The 23,505-nt window shown below is 44.8% G+C and overlaps 1 protein-coding gene across 1 annotated transcript in view; it reads right to left on the bottom strand.

Annotated features, from left to right (window-relative positions):
* Window positions 1-23,505, bottom strand: part of LOC124279468 (integrator complex subunit 3-like) — a 58,712-nt gene that overhangs the window by 28,255 nt on the left and 6,952 nt on the right. Inside the window, exons 5-18 of the mRNA XM_046715289.1 lie at window positions 23,148-23,232; window positions 22,766-22,832; window positions 21,716-21,857; window positions 20,977-21,106; window positions 20,591-20,688; window positions 15,958-16,005; window positions 12,843-12,986; window positions 11,893-11,980; window positions 11,444-11,523; window positions 11,123-11,214; window positions 2,729-2,820; window positions 2,186-2,308; window positions 372-504; window positions 134-191 (exon numbers count right to left, since the gene is read on the bottom strand). Coding sequence (XP_046571245.1) covers window positions 134-191; window positions 372-504; window positions 2,186-2,308; window positions 2,729-2,820; window positions 11,123-11,214; window positions 11,444-11,523; window positions 11,893-11,980; window positions 12,843-12,986; window positions 15,958-16,005; window positions 20,591-20,688; window positions 20,977-21,106; window positions 21,716-21,857; window positions 22,766-22,832; window positions 23,148-23,232 — 1,380 coding nt within the window. The remainder of the gene's footprint in view (window positions 1-133; window positions 192-371; window positions 505-2,185; window positions 2,309-2,728; window positions 2,821-11,122; window positions 11,215-11,443; window positions 11,524-11,892; window positions 11,981-12,842; window positions 12,987-15,957; window positions 16,006-20,590; window positions 20,689-20,976; window positions 21,107-21,715; window positions 21,858-22,765; window positions 22,833-23,147; window positions 23,233-23,505) is intronic.

The following is a 23,505-nucleotide window of genomic DNA, read 5'->3' as shown; positions in this document are numbered from 1 at the left end:
ACTTCATCCGACTTTACTACATAATGCTCTACGAAATGTTATCACGAAATGTTGATAAAGTAAACATATCCCTTGGATATTTGTAATCACTGGTCACCTCCACTGTGCCAGACAGAGAAGTACTCCTACCTACCTGTTGTATGACGGCCTGCATCAAACGATCAATGACTTCACACTGACTCTCCTGGTCTCTGACAAGGCAAGAACATCTAAAATTAGCATCTAAAATAAAAGTTGTTAAACAGTGCCTTGAAGTATTACATAACAATTAGTAAAAACAGTGAATCATTCAGGAACTGTACAGACTATCTTCTGGTAGTCAACATGGACAGCGACAATGTGTACAGAAGGTGTGACAGTGTTCAACTTACGTCTCATTCTGCAACTCCTGAGTGAACCCCTGGAGTTCTTCAGGTAACTGATGAAGATGCTCGGATATATCCACAGGTTGAAAACGAGGTGGCTCGGGTATGGGTTGGAATTTCATTTCTTGCTTTAGCTTTCCTGTAAGAATTATTGCCATGTGTAGAATATACTCATGTCCTGAGCCCCAATTACACAAATCAGTGTAAGTGGCAAGACTACTGTAAGTCTATGTTAAAGGAGGAGTTATGGTCTTAGGGCTGAGGTTGCCTTGTGCCAGAACACATGCACTTACTCTATGCGTTTGGGTGTACAGAGAAGCTCTCATCCAAATGCAATACTCCAGCAAAACAGTTGATCCTGGACCAGACAATCCAGTGGATCACATTGTGAGCAGCAATCCAGGCCATTAGGGAATAGTGATAAACTATCAACTACGTCATTAAATCGGATCCATTAGGCAATCTCTTACATTGTTCTTTAATTACAGAGACAAAGGAAATATCAGCAGTATTGTTTCTCAGATACATGTGGCAATCTCTTACACTGTTCTTTAATTACAGAGACAAAGGAAATATCAGCAGTATTGTTTCTCAGATACATGTGGCAATCTCTTACATTGTTCTTTAATTACAGAGACAAAGGAAATATCAGCAGTATTGTTTCTCAGATACATGTGGCAATCTCTTACATTGTTCTTTAATTACAGAGACAAAGGAAATATCAGCAGTATTGTTTCTCAGATACATGTGGCAATCTCTTACATTGTTCTTTAATTACAGAGACAAAGGAAATATCAGCAGTATTGTTTCTCAGATACATGTGGCAATCTCTTACATTGTTCTTTAATTACAGAGACAAAGGAAATATCAGCAGTATTGTTTCTCAGATACATGTGGCAATCTCTTACATTGTTCTTTAATTACAGAGACAAAGGAAATATCAGCAGTATTGTTTCTCAGATACATGTGGCAATCTCTTACATTGTTCTTTAATTACAGAGACAAAGGAAATATCAGCAGTATTGTTTCTCAGATACATGTGGCAATCTCTTACATTGTTCTTTAATTACAGAGACAAAGGAAATATCAGCAGTATTGTTTCTCAGATACATGTGGCAATCTCTTACACTGTTCTTTAATTACAGAGACAAAGGAAATATCAGCAGTATTGTTTCTCAGATACATGTGGCAATCTCTTACATTGTTCTTTAATTACAGAGACAAAGGAAATATCAGCAGTATTGTTTCTCAGATACATGTGGCAATCTCTTACATTGTTCTTTAATTACAGAGACAAAGGAAATATCAGCAGTATTGTTTCTCAGATACATGTGGAGACAATCTCTTACATTGTTCTTGTTCTTTAATTACAGAGACAAAGGAAATATCAGCAGTATTGTTTCTCAGATACATGTGGCAATCTCTTACATTGTTCTTTAATTACAGAGACAAAGGAAATATCAGCAGTATTGTTTCTCAGATACATGTGGCAATCTCTTACATTGCACTTGGCTTTTCTCCTTTAAATACTCAAACATGACATCCACCAATCTTCTGTGGGCATGCTTGTAATTATATGGAGTCAACATGGTGACGTCACTTTCGAAACAGAACTGAGGCCGTAAATAAGTGCAGGAGATGTATCTTACTAGAATGTCAACATTATATCCTGGGTGTGCCCCACGATATGAAGACAGGCCAGCACAATCCAAAGTAAATCAAAATCTGACATTTAAAATACAACCATGTGTTGTGAGTACTACTTATTCATGTGTTACAGAAAAGATTTGAACCTATTCCAATAGTTTCAGGGAATTTACCTAGAGGAATCTCATCTTCCTCATCACTGAATCTCGCATCGGACAAGTTGTTGTCCTCTACATGATTGCTGCCGTTATCCAAGTCTATTACCTCCCCTTTCAGTGCTGGTTCCTCCTTGGGTGCTGCAACAGACAATGACAGACTGAAGTCTGGAAGACAGTATCTATGGCAACCTTTGTATGAAACCGTTCCCATTTACATAGACTTGCTACTGTTGAAGCTGAAATTATCTTGGGGTGTAAAATGGACAAACAGCAATAACTGTGAGTGTTAAATGTATTTGTAATCTCAATCATAGTTCCTCTCATATTTAAATGTTTAGTTGGTAAAACTCTGACTAAAATACTTTTGGTAAAACTCTGACTAAAATAAAAGAGCTTCTTATATCTGTATATACTTACATACTTACACATGACAGTATATTGTGTCCAACAAGAGTTTCTTGATGAAACAAGTCAGAGAATAACATGAAATTCAATGGAAGAACAAGCAAGGACTCGCAGGTTTAAAGAATTTGAAATGTACTGAACAAACTTTCCTACCTTCTGGTGAACAGAACTCTGCAAATTTGTCTCGTAACAAAGTCCGAAGTTCTCGGTCCAGTTTGGGATTATCAAACAGCGGGGATAAAGACCTGTGATGGTGGAAATACATAAGTTGGGATTATTACTAGTTGAACTTACAATACTGAACAAGATTCTTCTCTATGACTCAGGCTTCAGACTGTTGGCTAAAGCCACAAACTTGAGGGGAAACAGGGTAAGAACATCGTTCATTGTGTGAAATACGCAATGCCATTTAGAAAGTGGTCAAATGTAACATTTGAAAATTTTAATATAAATTGTATATTTATATACTTATCCTATCTAACGGTATGCACTTCTCTCTCTTGATTCGACACTGAGTGGACTGATGTAGACTTTTTCCCTAGGCCTCTCTTGTCCATCCGCCCAAGCACTCCATGCTACCCTCACTATAAGACAGCTTTCTAGCTCTCATGCAAAGCATGCAGCATGCACCACTAGCTACCCACGTGACTATCTCCGAATCATCATTCTCATTCTTGGAGCCACTGGATTATATCCATCTTGGAGAATCTGAATAGCGGGGAGGATGGGCGGGAATCCGTCGCGTGAGATAGGATAAGTATATAAATATACAATTTATATTAAAATTTTCAAATTTTTAAACTTATCCTATCTCACGGTATGCACTTATCCCACGGTCGGATGGCGGGACGCAGATACCCTGTGTCTTGACAGTGTGAACAGCAGGAACTGAGTAGACTGGAAACGACCGTAGATAGCGATGCACAAGGGAGGCCTGTTACGCATGCACACAACTCCTATGCTTGTGCTGAGTTCTCTTGAACTCCTTGGCTTACTAAGCACAACGTCTCCCAGGGAGATAGATGGGTGCTCCTGAGCAATGTGGTGTTTGGCCGCAACCTCCGAAGAAGGACGCAGCTCAGCGAGAAAGTATGTCACTTCGCCACGATTTCCAAGGTACCCCCGTAAATTAAAGTCAGTTGACAATAATCGGGCCAGCCCCTGCTTCGAAAAGACGCCCACAGACACCGACCAGGGGCGAGTGAAAGAGAAGCACAACTCGGGAACTCCAAGTTTTACCGTTCAGTTCCGGAACAGCATCAAATTGACCCTCACTCCTTTGCATAAGCTTAGTCAAAGGATGTGCCCGGCAACTTCAGAGTCGGAACGCAACGAAATCCACTGGAATTCGGGAGTGACACACTTCACTGACGTAATTGCTTCGAAAAGTAGAGGTCAGGAAACGTGAAATGTCGAACCCTTCCACATCGTGATACAGAATCGAGCTCCAGATTCGTCCAACCACCGAGGTGGTAGTATCTCCGTGTCTTAGGATAAAACTAAGTGAAGTAGTTCTAACCCATAAGCAATCAAAACATAAGGCAGACAGCAAGTTCAGACTTATATTCAAGAAAATACAGGGAAGCAGCAACCGCAAGGGACCCTTTCCTATCTGCCATAGACAGCTGTTGTGCCAGCACAAGGGGTCCAAACTTCTGCAGGCCTTGGACATCCTTGACTGAGAGGTCTCGAAGGAAGTGCGAGGAGAAGACCGAGTCGGATCGCCAGAAACATCCTACCATAATGGCGTGGAGAGAGCAGTTACTATGCAGAGCCATTGTAGACGCTAACGCCCGTGTCTCATGTGGATTGAAGCTGTCGGGGGCGGTAACCCAGCGAAGGTGTAAGCCCGTGGGATGGTGGCTCTCATCCAGAAGGATAAAGTGGGGCGAGACACTTCTGCCCTGAATGTTGAGGACAAGGAATGAAGAGGCGCTTGCAGAGACGGCGGCGATCTTTAGAGACACCAAGAAAAATCTTCAAAGACCTAACAGGGCAAAGCTGCAGGTCTTCATTGTCATGCGGCTCAAGGATTGTGGACAACGTTGGGATGGTAAAAGTACGATCGGGTTGTCCCGGCAACTGATTCTTCGCTATAAAATCCCAACGGAGACCGAGGAAGACTTTGCCATGCTTCTTCCGTTCTTACTGGACTCTGCTAACATCCAAAGCGTGGAGTTCAGAAATCCGAGCAGCTGTAGCCAAGGCCACAAGGAAGAAAGTCTTGAAGGAGATCTTCTCAAAGTCCTTCTGAGCTAGGGGTTCATAGTCCGCCGAGGCCAAATGATGCAGCACCACAGATAAATCCCAAGCAGGAGGTCTAAACTTCTTAGACTGATCGGCCAACTTGAAGGACCAGAGCAAATACTGAAGCTCAGGAACCGTGGAGACCTTAGAGCCTGTGGTGGTAGCCAGGACCGAGTTGATCGCAACAAGGTAAGTGGCCAAAGTGGAACCCTTGAGCTTCTCAGACGACCGCAAATGCTGAAGAAACTCAGCGATGATTTGAGGCGAAGTAGAAACAGGAGATGTAATGCCATGCAGTATCTCTCAAAACATTTCCACTTCTCATCATAAAGTGAGTGGGTGGAAGTACGATGAGCAGAAGTGATGGCCATAGCCACTCTCCGCGAATACCCCTAAGGACTTCTGCAGATGCGCCAAACCTGCAGAGACAGGGTGTGAAGGGATACATGACGCCGATCCGAGTCGTAGGTCGTTCGTCCCGATCGGGAAGAGGAACTGGGTTTAGGACTGCGAGCTGTGCGAGATCGACAAACCAACTCCTGACTGGCCAGTAAGGCACGACCAAAATCAGTAGAATCTGCCTGGTCGCTCTGAGTTTCTGGATGACTCTTGGTAGAAGAGCCGGAGGTGGAAAGGCGTAAGCGTTGAGTGCCTCCCACGAAATCACCAGAGCGTCGAGATCCCACGCTAATTGGTCTGGTATCGGCGAGCCAAACTGCGGGAGCTGATGGTTGAACCGCGTGGCGAATAGGTCGACTTGGGGCCTTGATAACAGGAAGACCAGTTCCTGAAACATCTGTGGGTTCAATTGCCACTCCGTCAGAGACGGCCAATCTGAGCGGGACAGCGCATCTGCAATGACATTCCTGACACCGGGAATGTGCCTGGCTCGAGCATCGATGGCGACGGAGTCGATCAGATGGAAGAACCGAAACGCCAACTGAAGAAGGTTCGCCGAACCCGTCGACCCGAGATGGTTGATGTACCAGACGACCGAGGAGTTGTCTGTCTGAATCAGCAGGGAGGACCCCCGAAGTTCTGTCTCCCAATGTTGAATGGCGAAAAGAACCGCCAAGAACTCGAGTTCGTTGATGTGCAAGTCTCGTTCTGCGGACGACCACAGCCCAGCTGTCTGATGATGAAGAAAGTGAGCCCCCCAACCTTTGAGCGACACGTCGACGACTAAGTGGTGCATTGGAATGAATGGCATCAAACAAACTCCGGTGCAAATGTTCTGTTCGACAAGCCACCACTGAAGAAAAGGATGTAAGGGTTTAGCAAGACGAATCAACTCCTGGAGATTCTCTGAGACGAGATATGAACGCAGGAAGAGCTGCAATGGACGCAGCTGCAATTGTCCCCGCCGTGTCAATGCCTGTGCCGATGTCAAGAGGCCCAACAGTTCCTGCCACTGTTGTAAGGTCACTGGTCTGCGACAGTGCTAACGGAACTAGCCGTTGAATCTTCAGCCACCTGTCTATTGGGACGGAAATCAGGCCTTGGTGCGTGTCAAAAGTTGTTCCGATGAATGGAAGGGTCTGGGTCGGTGTTAGTTCCGACTTTGCAGCATTTAACAACCATCCTAGTTGCCAGAGTAACTTCGTACTGAACTCCAACTGACGTAGAAGAACGACTGGTTCTTTCTGTGCCTGAATGCAGTCGTCTTTGTAACTTTCAAACACGACCCCGTGGAGATGAAGAAACCTGGTGATCGGCTTGGTGATCATGGTAAATAGCCACGGGGCAGTGGAAATTCCAAAAGGCAGGACGGTCCATTGATTATGGATCCCTTGGAATACGGAGCGGAGGAATTTCTGCGAATCCGGATGAATGGGCACATGAAGATAAGCATCTTGAAGGTCTAAGCTGACAAGAAAATCCCCTTTCTTCAGGATGGTGCGAAGGACGATCGATACCATCCAGAAGTGAGGTGGGCGCTGGAGATAGTGGGCATTGAAAAGTTTCATGTTGAAAATTAGTCTTAGCTTTGTGGAGTTTTTCTTGGGAACCAGAAAGACGGGGGAATAGAACCCCGGAGTGCTGGGCGCCGGACTGAGAGTTTGGACTGCACATTTCTCTATGAGCGTACCTATGGTGGAGTGAAGAACCTCGACCTGGTCCGCCGGGTAGCTGCGGTGTACTGGATGCACTGTCAGCGGCGGACGTCCGATGACTGGAAGGCGATAGCCTGTGGCGAGGAGGTCGGTCACGATAGGATCGTCAAGGATGGTCCAGTTGGGAGCGAACCTCCCTAGTCTCCCGCCCACTGGAGAGTCGTAGATGGGGACGGCTGGAGGTGGGAGTTCCCAGTCTTGCCCTTGTTTCGACGAATCACTGCTTGGGGGCCCCACTCCCAGCTTGGGAGTCGGACTTGGGAGGATGTCGGGAAGAAGTGCCACGGGAGAACCTGCTACCTCTAGCTTGGGACGAATGGCCACGAAAACCCTGATGCAGTTCCGGATGAGACAGCACGAACCATGGAGGCCTCTTCTGTATCATGGAAACTTGCAGATGAGACTTTTGGAGTTTCAATAATTCCACTGAAACTTGAAATTGAGTGTCCCGATCCTACTTCGTCGAAACTTCCCCAATCATGCCATTAAACAAGAATTCTGCAGACCACAGTTGATGGAAGAGTTCAGCCTTAAACCTGTCATCCCATGAAGACAAATTGAGTGGGCCGCGACGTCGAACTGCCAGGAGATAGCCAAGGAAATGAGACAGCTGGTCAAGTACGATCTGAAATTGGTCCAATATAAGGGACATACAGCCTCTGATGTAAGCATCCTGATCGGTGAAAGAGTGCTCCACTGATGCCGCAACCGTGTCCACCGCCGAGATGATGCAGTTGATCGAGGGTAAGGAACGACGAATAGCTGTGTCCATGTGAGACAGTTCTCTGTCTTCAACTGGAAAAGCTGAACAAGTCCTCTTCCCGCAAAGTGTTTGGACATCCTCATCCACCGAAGGGGTAGTAGCCAAGGACTAGAAACCATGGGAGTGAGCTGCTGGTAGCGAAAACCTAGGCGAAGACAGGCCATCCTTAATCCGTTTAAGGTTTTTATAGGCATGATCCAAGGACATAGTGAGATGAGCAATACAAGGCCGTGATGGGAAAGCAATAGATGTCAAGTCTCGTTGTCTCATGGAGAAGGAAAGAGATAAATCCCCCTGGGTTCTGTGACATAGGGAGGTGGAGTTTCTCCACTATCCAAGCTAAAACTTGAGGTTCATCAACAAAATCAAAACTTCCCTCTGGGGAATCCACAACTGAATGTGCTGGAGACGTAGGATCAGGTGGAACACCAGGACCAGGCGCCGTAACAGATGGTCCGATGGGAGGAGCATTCCCTGTAGAGTGAGCAGCCTGTTGTTGATTCCATGCAGTAGTAAAAGCACTTAACATCGCAGCCAGATCACGGAGAGGAGTAGTTTCCTGCGCCGGAGTCCAGGAATCTGGTACAATCCGAGTAGAGAGACGCGAGGAGGCAGGAGTCCCGTCAGAAAGCATAGCACGCTGAGATCGCAACTCGGAAAACCGTTGATTAGATCGACGATCCGTAGAACCATATCTATGTCTGGAGATGAAACCGGGAGAGGATACACAAATGGAGACCCACTAAGGAGAACAGGAGCGAGGATGGGAGATATTGCAACGATAACGATGATCCCTGGATCTTGAACGATAGGCAGCAGTCAATTGTGTAGGAGATCTAGGTTGACGGGTCGAGTGCGCAGAACCAAAAGTCCCACGAAAGTCCCACGAATTCCGAGGAGGTGACTTAGAACGAAGAACCGATCAACGAAGCAGATGGAGGCGTGTGCTTAGTTGAATGCGCATGTGTCGAAGAGTGGCGTCTCGGCGGTGAAGTAGCCTTATCAGTCTATCCGGTGAACAAATCCGAATAATAATAGGAGACTGATCCAGACGACTCGGTGAAAGCCACATCCGTGCTGAGGAGGCGTGACTGTAGGATCCAACAGAGTTCAGGGAAATACTCCGGGAGAGAGGCATTTCGCTGAATACCGCTTGGAAGAAGGCTGTTTTGGCGAAAGTCTATTCACCACATGCCGTTTTGGCAAAAGTCTATTCACCACATGCCGTTTCCGCGAAAGTCTATTCACCACATGCCGTTTCGTTGAAGTCTTCCGTTTCGGCAAACTTTGTTTCGACAAAGTACGATTAGGTGAAGTCCGTTTAGCAAACGATCGATCCGGAGAATGCTGACTCTTAGACTGGTGTTTCGATGAAGACCGGTTCGGTGAAAGCTGTTTCGTAGAGAGCTGGTCTTATTCTGGGGAAGGTGGACAGTTCGGCGAAAGTCGAGGTGGAGGGGAGCAGACAGGCGAAGCGTGATCCGACAAACTGTGATTCGATCTGGCAGGCTTCGGCGAAGCAGAAGATCGAGGTAGCTGGACGCAAGACACACTTCTTTTCGCTGAATGGGAAGGAGACGGCGAAGTAACCACTGAAAGGCGGTGAAGCGAGGTAGACTGGTTCCTCTCACTACTGGATGAACGACGAGAGCGAGAACGGCTTCTGCGTATGCGTTCTGCGCAGTCAGGTGTAGAGATCAGCTGATTCTTGTCCGAAACAGATATGCCAGGTTGCCAAGATAACTGGTCCGGTGAACGAGAGACAGAGAGCGTAGTTCGAGGTCCCACTGTGTTGAGGTATCCTGAGGGGTGGTAGCAGTCTTGACAACCACTACCCGGGACGTGGTCAAAGACGAAGGACTGGGGCTGGAATGTTGAGAGCCCAACAAATGCTGAACATCTCCCGATAAGTAAGAATCTGACGACGCTCTCATGAAATCCTCTTCATTCGAGTGAGGGGACTGTGACCGCCAAGCAGACAAAGCAAGACGCTTAAACTTTCCTTTCTTGGAGGGACTGGGTCCATCAAGTGAAGCGGCATAACGAACCCTGTCAGCAACACGAAGAGCGCAAGCCCGAGTGTAGTCACCAAACGCCTCGAAGGTAAGATCCTTGCATTTATCGCAACGAGATTCCCATTTACACTGTCCCATACAGTCAACACAATACCCATGTGGATCACTCGTGGAGAACACTTTATTACACCGGGAGCAGTTTATCCTCTACTTTGGCTGGTCAACTTTCCCCATGTTGTAGACTAAGTTGAAAACATTGAGCAAAGTAAAATACATCCACACTCGTGTGCGACAAAAAAGAGAATGATGATTTGGCAGCTAGAGACGAGTGGGCAGCTAGTGGTGCATGCTGCATGCTTTGCATGAGAGCTAGAAAGCTGTCTTATAGTGAGGGTAGCATGGACTGCTTGGGTGGATGGACAAGAGAGGCCTAGGGAAAAAGTTTACATCGTTCCACTCAGTGTCGAATCAAGAGAGAGAGAGGTGCATACCGTGAGATAGGATAAGTTTTAAAATTTGTTATATTTGGGATTACACTTTCTTTGTAAAGTACAGATTCTAGTACTTTTGTTGGGTTGAGTCCCCACACCCTCAGAGTCAGGCACCTAATCGACAGCACACAAAGTCAGATGCCTAGACCGCTCAGCCACCGCGGCTTCCACAAAATGGAAGTCTGACAACTGGTAGTCTAGACTGCGGAATTTTTGTACCCCTCTGATAAGTGTTAATTGGCACGGCTCCCACGGCCGAACTCTGAGGGTGTGGGTTCGAATCCCGGATGGGACTCGACCCAACAAAAGTACTAGAATCTGTACTATACAAAGAAAGTGTAATCCCAAATATAACATATGTTACATCGTTCACTGTGCTTTCTCTTACATGATATGACAATATACTCTGACATATTCATATAACAAGAAATCATCTGAGAGTTACTTAAAGTTCAACTTGACTTTTTTAGACTAAGTCCAAATCATTTCTTCTGTGGTGATCGGTTTGATACATCTACCAAATTTTGTTGAAAGATAATGAAAGTTATTCGAGTTGTGCTCCGGAAACGAGGCCTATCCCTCCCTTTTGTCGAAAATGTTTCCATGGAAACCGGGAAAAGTAAAAACGACAAAAATCTTTAAATAGCAAAAGGCACCACTTTAGGTTCTGTTAGATATGTCTACCAATTTTTGCTGAAAAATACTGAACGGTTTTTGCTCCAGAAACAAAATAATTAAGGACGGATGAACGGACAGACAAACCAGGCGTCGGCTATATCCCCCTGCATTACATGCCAGGGGGATAAAAATGTGTCATTTTATAACTGACATTTTTCACATTAATTTCATATTCGCATAACGTCTATGAATTACAGTATTCAAGACCACATATAACATCTTTCAGCATTAACACTTACTGTAACACTCTTTTCTCCAGTATTGTTTTTAAAGATGTGAAGATACCCTGACGAACTTGTACCGATAACATGGGACAGTAATTAGTCAAGATCTGAAACACACACATCTCCTGTTACTCATGTAGATAAACATATTTCTGCTTAAACAACTGCTTTAAATCTTACATTTACATCATGTACATAGTACCAAGTTACAGAATCATTTTTGTTAATGATAACACAACTTTGACTGAAAGGTATGATCTTAATGAATATGCAAGATGAAAACAATGAACCTAAAATTACTAAATCAGGAGACTGACAAGACTACAAAACACATACCCTACACAGGAAGTCCAGCAACGTGGCGGTGATGGCAGGGTGAGGTCGCATTGAGTGGTACATCACCAGGATAGCAGGCTCTGCAGCAGGGAGAGACGTTCATTAGTCAACATAATATCACCTTAATTTCACAACTAACAACTAAAGTTCTTATTTTAATTTCAAAGGATTTTGCGAATGGATTTCTGTATACAGACACTCGTGAGTGAGTGTGGTCTTAAGCAGCTTTTACTAATGTTCCGGCAGAATTGGGCATCATGCATTGTGGGAAATCGAACCTGAGACGTCGGCGTGACCAGCGATTGCTTTAACCACCCCACCCCTACCCCACATTACTCACAAACACATTCACCATGATAGGGAGTTATGCTCCATGAACAAATCTTTATCTAATATTGTTTACAAGTATTAATGGATCAGAGGTTGACATGCTTGTTTGGAGAACTTACCAATATTCATAATGCTGTCTCTCTCAGGAACAAACAACAACCAATCATAGAAGAGAGCAAGCTTAGCATCAGAGGCTGCTACGTTGGACTGGAACAGAATACCAAGACCTCATACCAAGACCTCATACCAATACCACAGAGTACTCATATGACTGATGACTGTAATCCAGGCGTCATATTTCAATACCAATTTCTTGCTATTTTATTTCTGATATATCAGGATGAGAAGATTTCTATTGTGTGTCTGACATACCAATCTGATACAGATTTCCAACATTGGCTTAACTTGGCTTATCTACAGTCATATAAAACACATGGGACATATAAAATGGAACATAGTACTGCATTGATGTATCATATGCGGCCTCTTCCTTGATGGAAAATCAGGACACTGTGTGTTTATAAAGAACAAGCTCAAGTCTAGTTCATCCCATTAAAAATGGAAAATGGTTCAGTGGAGTAACAATAGCATCACAGTTCACTTTAAAATGTCAGCTCAATCAGACTGTGAAATAATGATTACTGTCGATGAAAAGAGAAAGATGGTCTGATTACAAACTTCATTAACACAAATATGCTCTGCAATATTCAAGTTTGCTGATGGCAGTCTGAAAAGACTTCAGTCTGGACTTAATAATCCAGTTGGATGGTATTGAAAAATGCCATCAAGCAAGTCATAGAGTCTGATCACATGATCCATTTGGTCTTCTCATATCACCCTAACCTAACCCTGAATATGGCTGTATGGCTGGGCATGATGATTTACCTGCCTGTACACACTCTGGGCTATCCACGTACCTTGTGGTAGACATGAGGAACTAGTCTTACCACTACCGTCACAGTTACCACATCATCCTCATGTTACAAACATACAAACAATTTGCAAACACATGATAAAGAAGCTGAAAGACAATCGTGTAATCATTCTGTATAAGATACTAAATACTTACTGTACACGTGGTGAGAAGCCAGCCAATCACAGCCCAGCGTGGAATGATGTCAGAACACAGGAGCTCATTGGATGGATGAAACACAGCACAGATGTAACGGATGAGATCACACCGGAGGGATTGGCTCTCAGGGGTTGACAGATACTGGAAGAAATCAGAATAGTGTATCACTGTCATCCTGTAACTCTTATGACAAGTAGTGCTGTGTACATCAGTGTATCACTGTCATCCTGTAACTCTTACGACAAGTAGTGCTGTGTACATCAGTGTATCCCTGTCATCCTGTAACTCTTACGACAAGTACTGCTGTGTACATCAGTGTATGACTGTCATCCTGTAACTCTTACGACAAGTACTTAACTGTGTACATCAGTGTATGACTGTCATCGCCTAACTCTGCAAGTACTGCTGTGTACATCAGTGTATCACTGTCATCCTGTAACTCTTACGACAAGTACTGCTGTGTACATCAGTGTATCACTGTCATCGTGTAACTCTTACGACAAGTAGTGCTGTGTACATCAGTGTATCACTGTCATCCTGTAACTCTTCCGACAAGTACTGCTGTGTACATCAGTGTATCACTGTCATCGTGTAACTCTTACGACAAGTACTGCTGTGTACATCAGTGTATCACTGTCATCCTGTAACTCTTATGACAAGTACTGCTGTGTACATCAGTGTATCACTGTCATTCAGTAACTCTTACGACAAGTACTGCTGTGTACATCAGTGTATCACTGTCATCGTGTAACCCTTACGATAAGTACTGCTGTGTACATGAGTGTATCACTGTCATCGTGTAACCCTTACGATAAGTACTGCTGTGTACATCAGTGTATCACTGTCATTCTGTAACTCTTACGTCAAGTACTGCTGTGTACATCAGTGTATCACTGTCATCCTGTAACTCTTACGACAAGTACTGCTGTGTAAATCAGTGTATCACTGTCATCGTGTAACCCTTACGATAAGTACTGGTGTGTACATCAGTGTATCACTGTCATCCTGTAACTCTTACAAGTACCGCTGTGTACATCAGTGTATCACTGTCATCCTGTAACTCTTACGACAAGTACTGCTGCTGTGTACATCAGTGTATCACTGTCATCCTGTAACTCTTTTATTAAGTACTGCTGTGTACATCAGTGTATCACTGTCATCCTGTAACTCTTACGACAAGTACTGCTGTGTACATCAGTGTATCACTGTCATCGCTGTAACTCCTACGACAAGTACTGCTGTGTACATCAGTGTATCACTGTCATCCTGTAACTCTTTCTACAAGTACTGTGTATCACTGTCATCCTGTAACTCTTCGACGATACTGCTGTGTACATCAGTGTATCACTGTCATCCTGTAACTCTTACGTCATCAGTGTATCACTGTCAACGTGTAACTCTTTACGACAAGTACTGCTGTGTACATCAGTGTATCACTGTCATCCTGTAACTCTTATGACAAGTACTGCTGTGTACATCAGTGTATCACTGTCATCGCAGTAACTCTTCACGACAAGTACTGCTGTGTACATCAGTGTATCACTGTCATCGTGTAACCCTTACGATAAGTACTGCTGTGTACATGAGTGTATCACTGTCATCGTGTAACCCTTACGATAAGTACTGCTGTGTACATCAGTGTATCACTGTCATTCTGTAACTCTTACGTCAAGTACTGCTGTGTACATCAGTGTATCACTGTCATCCTGTAACTCTTACGACAAGTACTGCTGTGTAAATCAGTGTATCACTGTCATCGTGTAACCCTTACGATAAGTACCGCTGTGTACATCAGTGTATCACTGTCATCCTGTAACTCTTACGACAAGTACTGCTGTGTACATCAGTGTATCACTGTCATCGTGTAACCCTTACGATTAGTACTGGTGTGTACATCAGTGTATCACTGTCATCCTGTAACTCTTACGACAAGTACTGCTGTGTACATCAGTGTATCACTGTCATCGAGTAACTCTTACTACAAGTACTGCTGTGTACATCAGTGTATCACTGTCATCCTGTAACTCTTACGACAAGTACTGCTGTGTACATCAGTGTATCACTGTCATCCTGTAACTCTTACGACAACTAGTGGTGTGTACATCAGTGTATCACTGTCATCCTGTAACTCCTACGACAAGTACTGCTGTGTACATCAGTGTATCACTGTCATCCTGTAACTCCTACGACAAGTACTGCTGTGTACATCAGTGTATCACTGTCATTCTGTAACTCTTCCGACAAGTACTGCTGTGTACATCAGTGTATCACTGTCATCCTGTAACTCCTACGACAAGTACTGCTGTGTACATCAGTGTATCACTGTCATCCTGTAACTCTTACGACAAGTACTGCTGTGTACATCAGTGTATCACTGTCATCCTGTAACTCCTACGACAAGTACTGCTGTGTACATCAGTGTATCACTGTCATCGTGTAACCCTTACGATAAGTACTGCTGTGTACATCAGTGTATCACTGTCATGCTGTAACTCTTACGACAAGTACTGCTGTGTACATCAGTGTATCACTGTCATCCTGTAATTCTTACGACAAGTACTGCTGTGTACATCACTGTATCACTGTCATCGAAAGTAACTCTTACGACAAGTACTGCTGTGTACATCAGTGTATCACTGTCATCCTGTAACTCTTACGACAAGTACTGCTGTGTACTCAAATGAGTCAAATGTTACTATTTAACAGTTACATGTGTGGTAATAAAGAGATATGTATAGTGTACTAGCTGCACAAGGCTACCCCACTGTTGGGGTAACACTAGACAAATGAGTCAAATGTTACTATTTAACAGTTACATGTGTGGTAATATAGAGATCTGTATAGTGGTCATAGTCTCACCATTTACAAATCCAATCATATTAGCTGTTGTCAGATGTGACCACACACTATCTAAACCAATGTTGTGAACTGAGGTATGATATGTGCCCATAGCATAAAACACTGCCTACTGTGTTATATCTTATACAGTGGTTCAGTTTTATCATTAGTCTTCTACATATATACATGAATAGATTTAATATATGATTTCATAATACTTTGAGCAAAAATCTGTTTGTTCGTCTGTTCTGTACTAAGTCAGATTGTTACCTACCTGTCGCTGAAACCAATCTTGATATCTTTTCTGCTGCCCAAATTTTACCTAGAAAATATCACATGGCACATGTAAACAACCAATCACCCAAATGGTGAGTTGCTGACTGGTCTCAAGGGGGACGGGCTGATGTACCCTAGATGTTTGTTTATGGGCTCGGGGAATATAAAGACACATCGAGGGTACATCAACCCATGGGCCACGAGGGACAGGTGAACAACATATTTATCTTACTGAACACCTCAATGGTAATTTTGAACTGATCGAAGCACGGGTATCGGATCATAGTGTGGAGTACCAGACGACAAGAAAAATAAATTCGAACTAACATGTAGAGGTTCCAGATTCTTTGAATATAGTACATATGGGGTACATATAAGCATTTAAATGTCCAGTTAAAATCCCTAGGACAGTTGTAACAATATTTGAATCAAATATTTACAAAACAAATCTTCTTGTGGTCTTGTGAGACCACCCCTACAGGGCCCCACGGCCCCCTACAGCCAAGAGCAGGTAACTCTAGACTATAACCTCGTACCTCACTTTCCATGCTGTCCATGGCTCACTTTCCATGAGCCATGGTCAGGGGTCGAACATACTATGTTGATAATGCAAAACCTCGCTAATGTAAACTGCTCAGATAATCCCCCCTCCCTCCCACTCCCTGAGTAGTCGGAAGTGAAGATACGGGAATTTATCAACAAACCCAAGAAAATTTTGCCGAATAATACAAGCAAAGGTTTCCAAGGCAAAAGGACTAGAGCAGTACTGAGGAATGCAAAGTACATGGGATAAAAACCACCACCATAAAACCCGACACCAAGGGAATAGGTAGGAAAGTTTAGATACCCGACACCAGTTAAAATCGGCAGATAAATGGTTCAAGTCTTAAAAACCTCGAAAGCTCAATCGTCCTTAAGATCGATTGACGAAAGCCAATCCCCTGTCTCGACGGATGAGATCACTGACCTGAGTGTCTCCATCCTGAAGGACGGTACCTCTATTAACTTGTTCAACCCTCTGAGATTCAGAATGGGTCCGAACCCTCCAACCTTCTTGGTCACTAGGAAGTAAGTGGAATAAAAACCCTCTCCTTGCTGACCTTCCGGAACCATCTCGATGGCTGCCTTGTCCAGTAAGGACTGAACCTCAGCACGGAGCACATCTTTCTCTCTGGAGGCTGGCACTGGTGTGTGTCGAACCCCGGAGAAGGACGGTGGATCTCGCCTCCACTGTGGTAAATGGCCATCCGTGAGTGGGGACAGGACCCAGGGATTTGAAGTGGCTGCCTCCCACTTCCGAAGGAATAGGGACAGCCGGACGCCTACAGGGACGTTTGGCAGAAGGCAATGCACCCACACAGTCGGCAAGTCTCTGCTTGCTTTTGTTGGGGGCAGTAAGGGCTCTGAGGGAAGATTTAACGGGAAGCCGAGGCTGGCTTCCCCTTGCCCCAAAAAGACTGCTGTGACTGAGCAGGCCTGCCCTTGCCTCGTGCTCTCTTGCTCTGCTTGCTCTGCAAAGGGGAAATCCACTTTGCAGGCTCCTTCGCCAGGGCAGAAGGATACGCGGCAGCAAGAGGGGAAGGCCTTGGCGAGAAGTGGAGGGGTGTTCCAACAAGGGTTTAGAATCCTTGAAGGTTGACACCGCCTCCGCGGCCTCCCGCACTACTTGTAAAGCCCCAGAGAAAGGGAAGACCCCATTCTGAAAGGCAGGGAAAGTAGCGCCTGTTGCCTGGCCGGAGAGTAACGTGCCACTGAAAGCCAAAGCCTGCGCATACCCATGACTGCACCCATCATCAGGCTGGCACAGCACCTAAAGCTGTCCCTATCCAGATGAGATGTGAACGTCAGTGAGCTGGTGCGCTTGCACGGGTGCCGACAAGTCGTCAGCGCTAACGCTCTGATCCACTAATTGCCCCTGTAAGGCCGACAGGTAAGCAGAGTGGACAGACCCCCCGAGGGTAACTCAGGCAAACACACACTCGTCCACCACTGGCGGCTCGAATAGTGCATCCTCTCCCAAATGATACCCCTTGCCAAGTCGAACCGAGAACGTGCACCAGTCAGCAGAGGATTCACTACCTCACCCACCAGTGATGGCAGAATGCGTAACCGTACCTCAGCGACCCGGCTAGGCGCAAAAGCCTCCCCCGGGAGCCTAAACTCCTCGGGATTGGGCCCTTGTACCGTGACAGCCACCTGGGGCAGCACCTCCGCGATACGCTCATGAACCTGCCGCAGGGACGACCCGAAGGAGTACTGGACCCCGACTTCCGACTCCTCTCTCCCCTCATCCTCCTCCATGTCGACATCTACACACTCCTTGGCTACCGTACTCTCATAATTGAGAGAGGTCGCCGAGGGTGCCACTGATGCCGAACACGAAGTGCTCAGGAGGTCAAGTGGAGCCAGAAGGCTTGGGTCGCCCTGCCCCCTGGTGGAACCCGAGCCGGGCGCCCAGGTGCCCGAGAAGAACCTGCCCCTACAGGCTTCCCGGGCAACCCAGACTGCACACAGGGCGCCGAGGTGTCCCCGACCCGGTCAGTGCCAGGGCGACTGCCGGTCGGGGCACTAGGCGAAGACAGGTCAAGACCAGACTCGCCGGCGCCGGGCGCATGTGAAGAACCTGAGCCAGAAGCTAGGTCGCCACAAGGTGCCCTAGGCAAACTATCTCCTGAGCCCAAGCCCGGATCAAGCTGCCCGGAGGGAGGAGCCATTCCCGAGCCTAAACTCGGGCGGCATCCAACCCTCCCAGATGCGTCCGATCCATCCCTGACGACAGGCGTGCTGAGCTCCTTACGGAACCCAGACAGCGCCGTGTCAATCAAAGATTTCACGGACGACATCTGCTCCTGAAACAAAGTTGATAGAGTATCAAATATTACGACAGGTGCTGAAGCAACAGTAGGTGCAGTAGGAGGCGGCTCCAGAAGACCCCTTCTTTTTGTGCGAACGCTTGGACTGGGGATCCTGGGCCCAGATATCACCCCCCGCCCTGATTAAATTGCTGTAGAACAGTGTATCTGCCCTTCGAGACTTAATGGTTTTGGGTGTAAAACAGGCGCACGCCGGGCAACCCTTTCTTCATGATTACCTCCGTGAGACAACGTAAACACACATCGTGAGTGTCTTTCACAGGGATAGACGATAGGCACGAAGCGCAGGTTTTAAACTGCAAAAAGTGAAAAAAACCATGCAACAACCTGCCCTTATAACATATACATAAAAACATGCATGGGCGATAACAACTAATGCTGATGTAACTAACACATACATGTGACAGATAATGTAAGCATTAAGCTGAACACCAGCAAATAATAATAGGCTGGACCCACCGCAACATAACTACAACATACGACTTATAGCGTATATAGAAAAAGCTAGCAGCGGGAAAAAACACCCTAACAAGCTAAAGGTAAAAACGCCAATATACAATTGACACACTATAACTACACTAAACATTGAATAAACCCTAAGGGAATACAATGAAAAAAGTGAGCATAGCGAAGGTACCCATCCGCCATCTTGACAAGCACATGGCGAGCCGACAGGGACGGGTACAATGTTATAACAAAAGATGAATGAAAAATTTCAGAAACAATCTCTAAATCACCCCTGCAGGGAAAAAAGAGAACCATACATACAGTAGCTGTTTCGGAACCACTCATCGTAGCAGGGAATTTTCAAAAATCAACTTTCTTTGTTGATATGGACACACGTCTAGTCAGTCAAACGACAGCATGGAAAGTGAGGTACGAGGTTATAGTCTAGAGTTACCTGCTCTTGGCTGTAGGGGTCCGTGGGGCCTTGAAGGGGTGGTCTCACAAGACAAAAATGTAGTTTCTTGTTTTGTAAATATTTTTATTCAAATATTGTTACAACTGTCGTAGCTTATATGCTTATATGTACCCCAAGAAGGAATATATGAAAAAGAATTAGAGTTATCTCCCTTCCATCGATTTGCATTCGCAAAACATCAGTAATTTCCATACATCATACGTGATGCAATGTTACTCGAGATAAAGAATTACTGCTGCGAAGTACCAAATGAGTTCGGCATTCCCATCGGGTACATAGAAAATGTTACTCACTTGTAAGCAGGGTACATTGAAAATAATAGAAGAGCGCTCAGCCAATCAGAAAACGACATTCATGTGTGAGGCAAGATAATTGTTAATATAATCAGAATAAAAGACATTCAGAAAGGAACTATAGTAAAATCAATGAAAGTCAGAAAATAATCAAATAATAAGAATGATGGTGCGAGTGAGAATCATGATTAAACACTGTAACTTAAATCATGCCCTCTTTTACAAGGTATCTTCTACCGGCCGACAAGCGAAGTTGTGCTTAGAGCCTCATTACTTCTGTTTCATCCTGGTGTTTCAACTTCACATTAAGTAAACCCATGGTTGGAGAGTTGGAGAGACCAATCACTCCCATCACTAAAACAGGAAAGGTGCTGACATACCAAGGATCAAAGAAAAGATTCTGTGATTCAAACCCATCACCAGCTGTTCCTGCAAGTGCTATGGGAGGGAACTCTGCACTGTTCATAGTGGTCAGAATGTTTCAAAATTCCTCAGTATCTGACATCACAACACAAAAAGGATAGGAGACAGGATTATATCTACCTTTGTCAGCAAGAAGACAAGCTTGTTCTCCATGTCAGGAGTGAGACGTGCAATGAAGAACTTTCGTGATGTACGTGTTTGCAATAACTGCAGAATGCCTGAAAACACAATTTACTCTCAGTTACAAGTTTGTTGGTCTAACGCCATCCGGATGGCTTCACAGTGTCTAGCAACAGTCAAGCTTGAGTTGGAGGGCACAGAATAATATGGAATCCAAACAGGTAGACAGATTAAGATTAAGTAAGTAGTTGGTGAGTTATCTGGTCAGCAACAACATCGAGCCATGAAAAGCTCATCACAACTATTTTTAGCACAAACTTAACTTATATTTCAACTGGATATTTATGTTTTTGACTACTGACAATGAGAAGATGCAGCAGATCTACCTGTGAAGGCTGGACACAATGCTGTTGGATTGTTTATCATATCCCGCCAAAATTTATCAAATTCAGGAATCCTTGCAACGTTTTGGAGAAGTCGGATGAGATCCCGTCCAATCACCATACAATCAACAAACTGAAACAAAAACATCATCAACACCATCATGTCAGTCAACAGAAACAGTTACTCATGTTGTTTTCCACACTTCGTCTACATACAGATCTGGGCCCCGATCCGCAAAACGTTGGTAGCGCTACGACATTCGTAAGCCTATGATAAACTATAGAGTTACCACAGGCTCTGTGGATCGGGACCCAGGGGCATGCAAACCAATGATTGATAACATGAGCAACAGACCAAGGAGTCAGGCAATGGTGGCTCCAGTCAACCAGCTCACATGCTGCTATCTTCGTTTGTCAGCTTACACATATTGGGCACTGGGAAACTACCCAACCCTGGAGTGAGTGTGTAAATAAGGCTTAATTCTGCTTTTAGCAATATTCCAACAATATCATAGGGGACGACACCAGAAATTACCTGTACACACTGTGCCCATGTGGGGAATTGATCCCAGGTGTTGTGATGAGAGAACACTTTAACCACTAGGATACCCCATTGCCCCTTATCTAATCTGGACCCACCCACCCCACCCCACAACACCACCACCCACCCCACCCCACCCACATACCCCAAGCTACCGTGTTACTTCAGAATTGTGGGCTAAGGTTGAGAACATAGATGTACCTTCTCCCTGAGAAGTCCAATACAAAGCTCCACCTCCTTCTGCCGGACGATGGACAGGTTGGGGTTCCCATGGTCAACAATGACTCTCAAGAATGTGTAGACCACTCCTGGGATGAGTTGAGGATTCTTCTCCAGCCACTGTCTGCAAGATCACAAAGGTTATCAACACCACAGAGTTTCATTTACACTGCTACAAAGTACTCCTGTAATACCATGGCACCTTAATACAAGCTAGACACTTGGAGGTTATTGTTGGTTTTTCCGTATTTATAATGTGACTCGATCACTTAAATAAATGTGGCCTTGGGATTCGGAGCTGATATTAAAGGGTTGTTAACATAACATGTGCAGCTCTGGGATTTAAATCCACAAAAATTCAATCCCAAAAAATAACACAAATGGGAAATAACAGTGATATACATTTCTCTTTTTTTGACGCACTGACATCAAAGTCAACAAGTGTTTGCCACTGATATGGCAATGTCCCCAACCGCTAAAGAATGGAATATCCATATTTACTACTTTTTATTTTTTGTTCACATACAAGATGCCTGAAATGACTTGTGTCTGCATAATCACCCAACGTAGGCTGTCAACATACTTGAAAACATTGGGTGCAATGTTTTATGAGACATCGCTTTAAAAAGCGGTCAGAGTGTCGAGGTGACCTTGAAGATAAAGTCAAGGTCACCCAAATAAACTGGTGTCTGGGTAATACCCTAACGTAGGCTGTCACCAAATTTGAAGAGATTGGATACTACAGTGCATGAGATATCACGTTAACAAGTTTGAAAAGTGGTCAAAGTGTCATGGTGACCTTGAAAATAAGGTCAAGGTCACCCAAATCGACTGGTGTGTGGGTAATCTCCCAATGTAAGCTGTCACCAAATTTGAAGATATTGGGTACAACAGTTCATGAGATATCGCGTTAACAAGAATTGGGACGTACATAACGGACGGACGGATGCCGCTGAATACATAGTCCCCTGTTCCGCGTTGCGGCGGGGGACAACAACCAGTTTTAATAGGTAACTATAAAAGTCAACTCACCTATATTCTAAGAACATATCCAGCATGCTCTCACACAGCCAGATGTTCTTTGTAGTGACATCTCCACCTGAAGAAAAAACACATCACAAGAATCATGGAATCATAATAACATCACTGAAACAGATGACTGAAGAAATTTTCCTTCTTAACAGCTGTACCTCATGCCATTCATACAGTGTTTTTGTCACTATAAAGGAAAAGTATTACATATCCACTGTCTTTGGCAGCCTCCAGTATATCTTGTCTTGGCAGCAATATCGTAATTGTATGAAGAGGACAACAGATAATTGACTTTTTCTGTCCCATTCACAGCTAGGTGAGATGTAGATGTAACAAAGCTATATTCAAAATGGAATGCACAGATGAGGACGTAGAGGACTACCTGCAATCTGTCTGATGAGAGAGCTGCATACACTGTCAGCGCCCGTCACGTTGTTCCGCACCAACTCCTTACACAGCCACACCAGCTGCAACACAAACAACACTTGCTACAACACTTGCAACCACAACACTACAACAACAAATAATCTGCAATGTTCTACAGTCCATCCATTGAAGACTCGTGATGATCCAGGCTAGAATCGGTCTTCAGCAACCCATGCTTGTCATAAGAGGCAACTAATGGGATCTGGTAGTCAGGCTTGCAGACTTGGTTGGCATGTCATTGTAACCCAGTTGCCGCCATAGGACCCAGCAGAAGGAGCCATGTCCGTGGAGGATCGACGACACCATTTCCTGTA

This window comes from Haliotis rubra, unplaced genomic scaffold, assembly GCF_003918875.1.
Source record: "Haliotis rubra isolate DU_JTF1 unplaced genomic scaffold, ASM391887v1 Scf107, whole genome shotgun sequence".
NCBI lineage: Eukaryota > Metazoa > Mollusca > Gastropoda > Lepetellida > Haliotidae > Haliotis > Haliotis rubra.
Note: the sequence above shows the minus strand (reverse complement) of the source record. Positions and strands in the feature narration are given on the sequence as shown.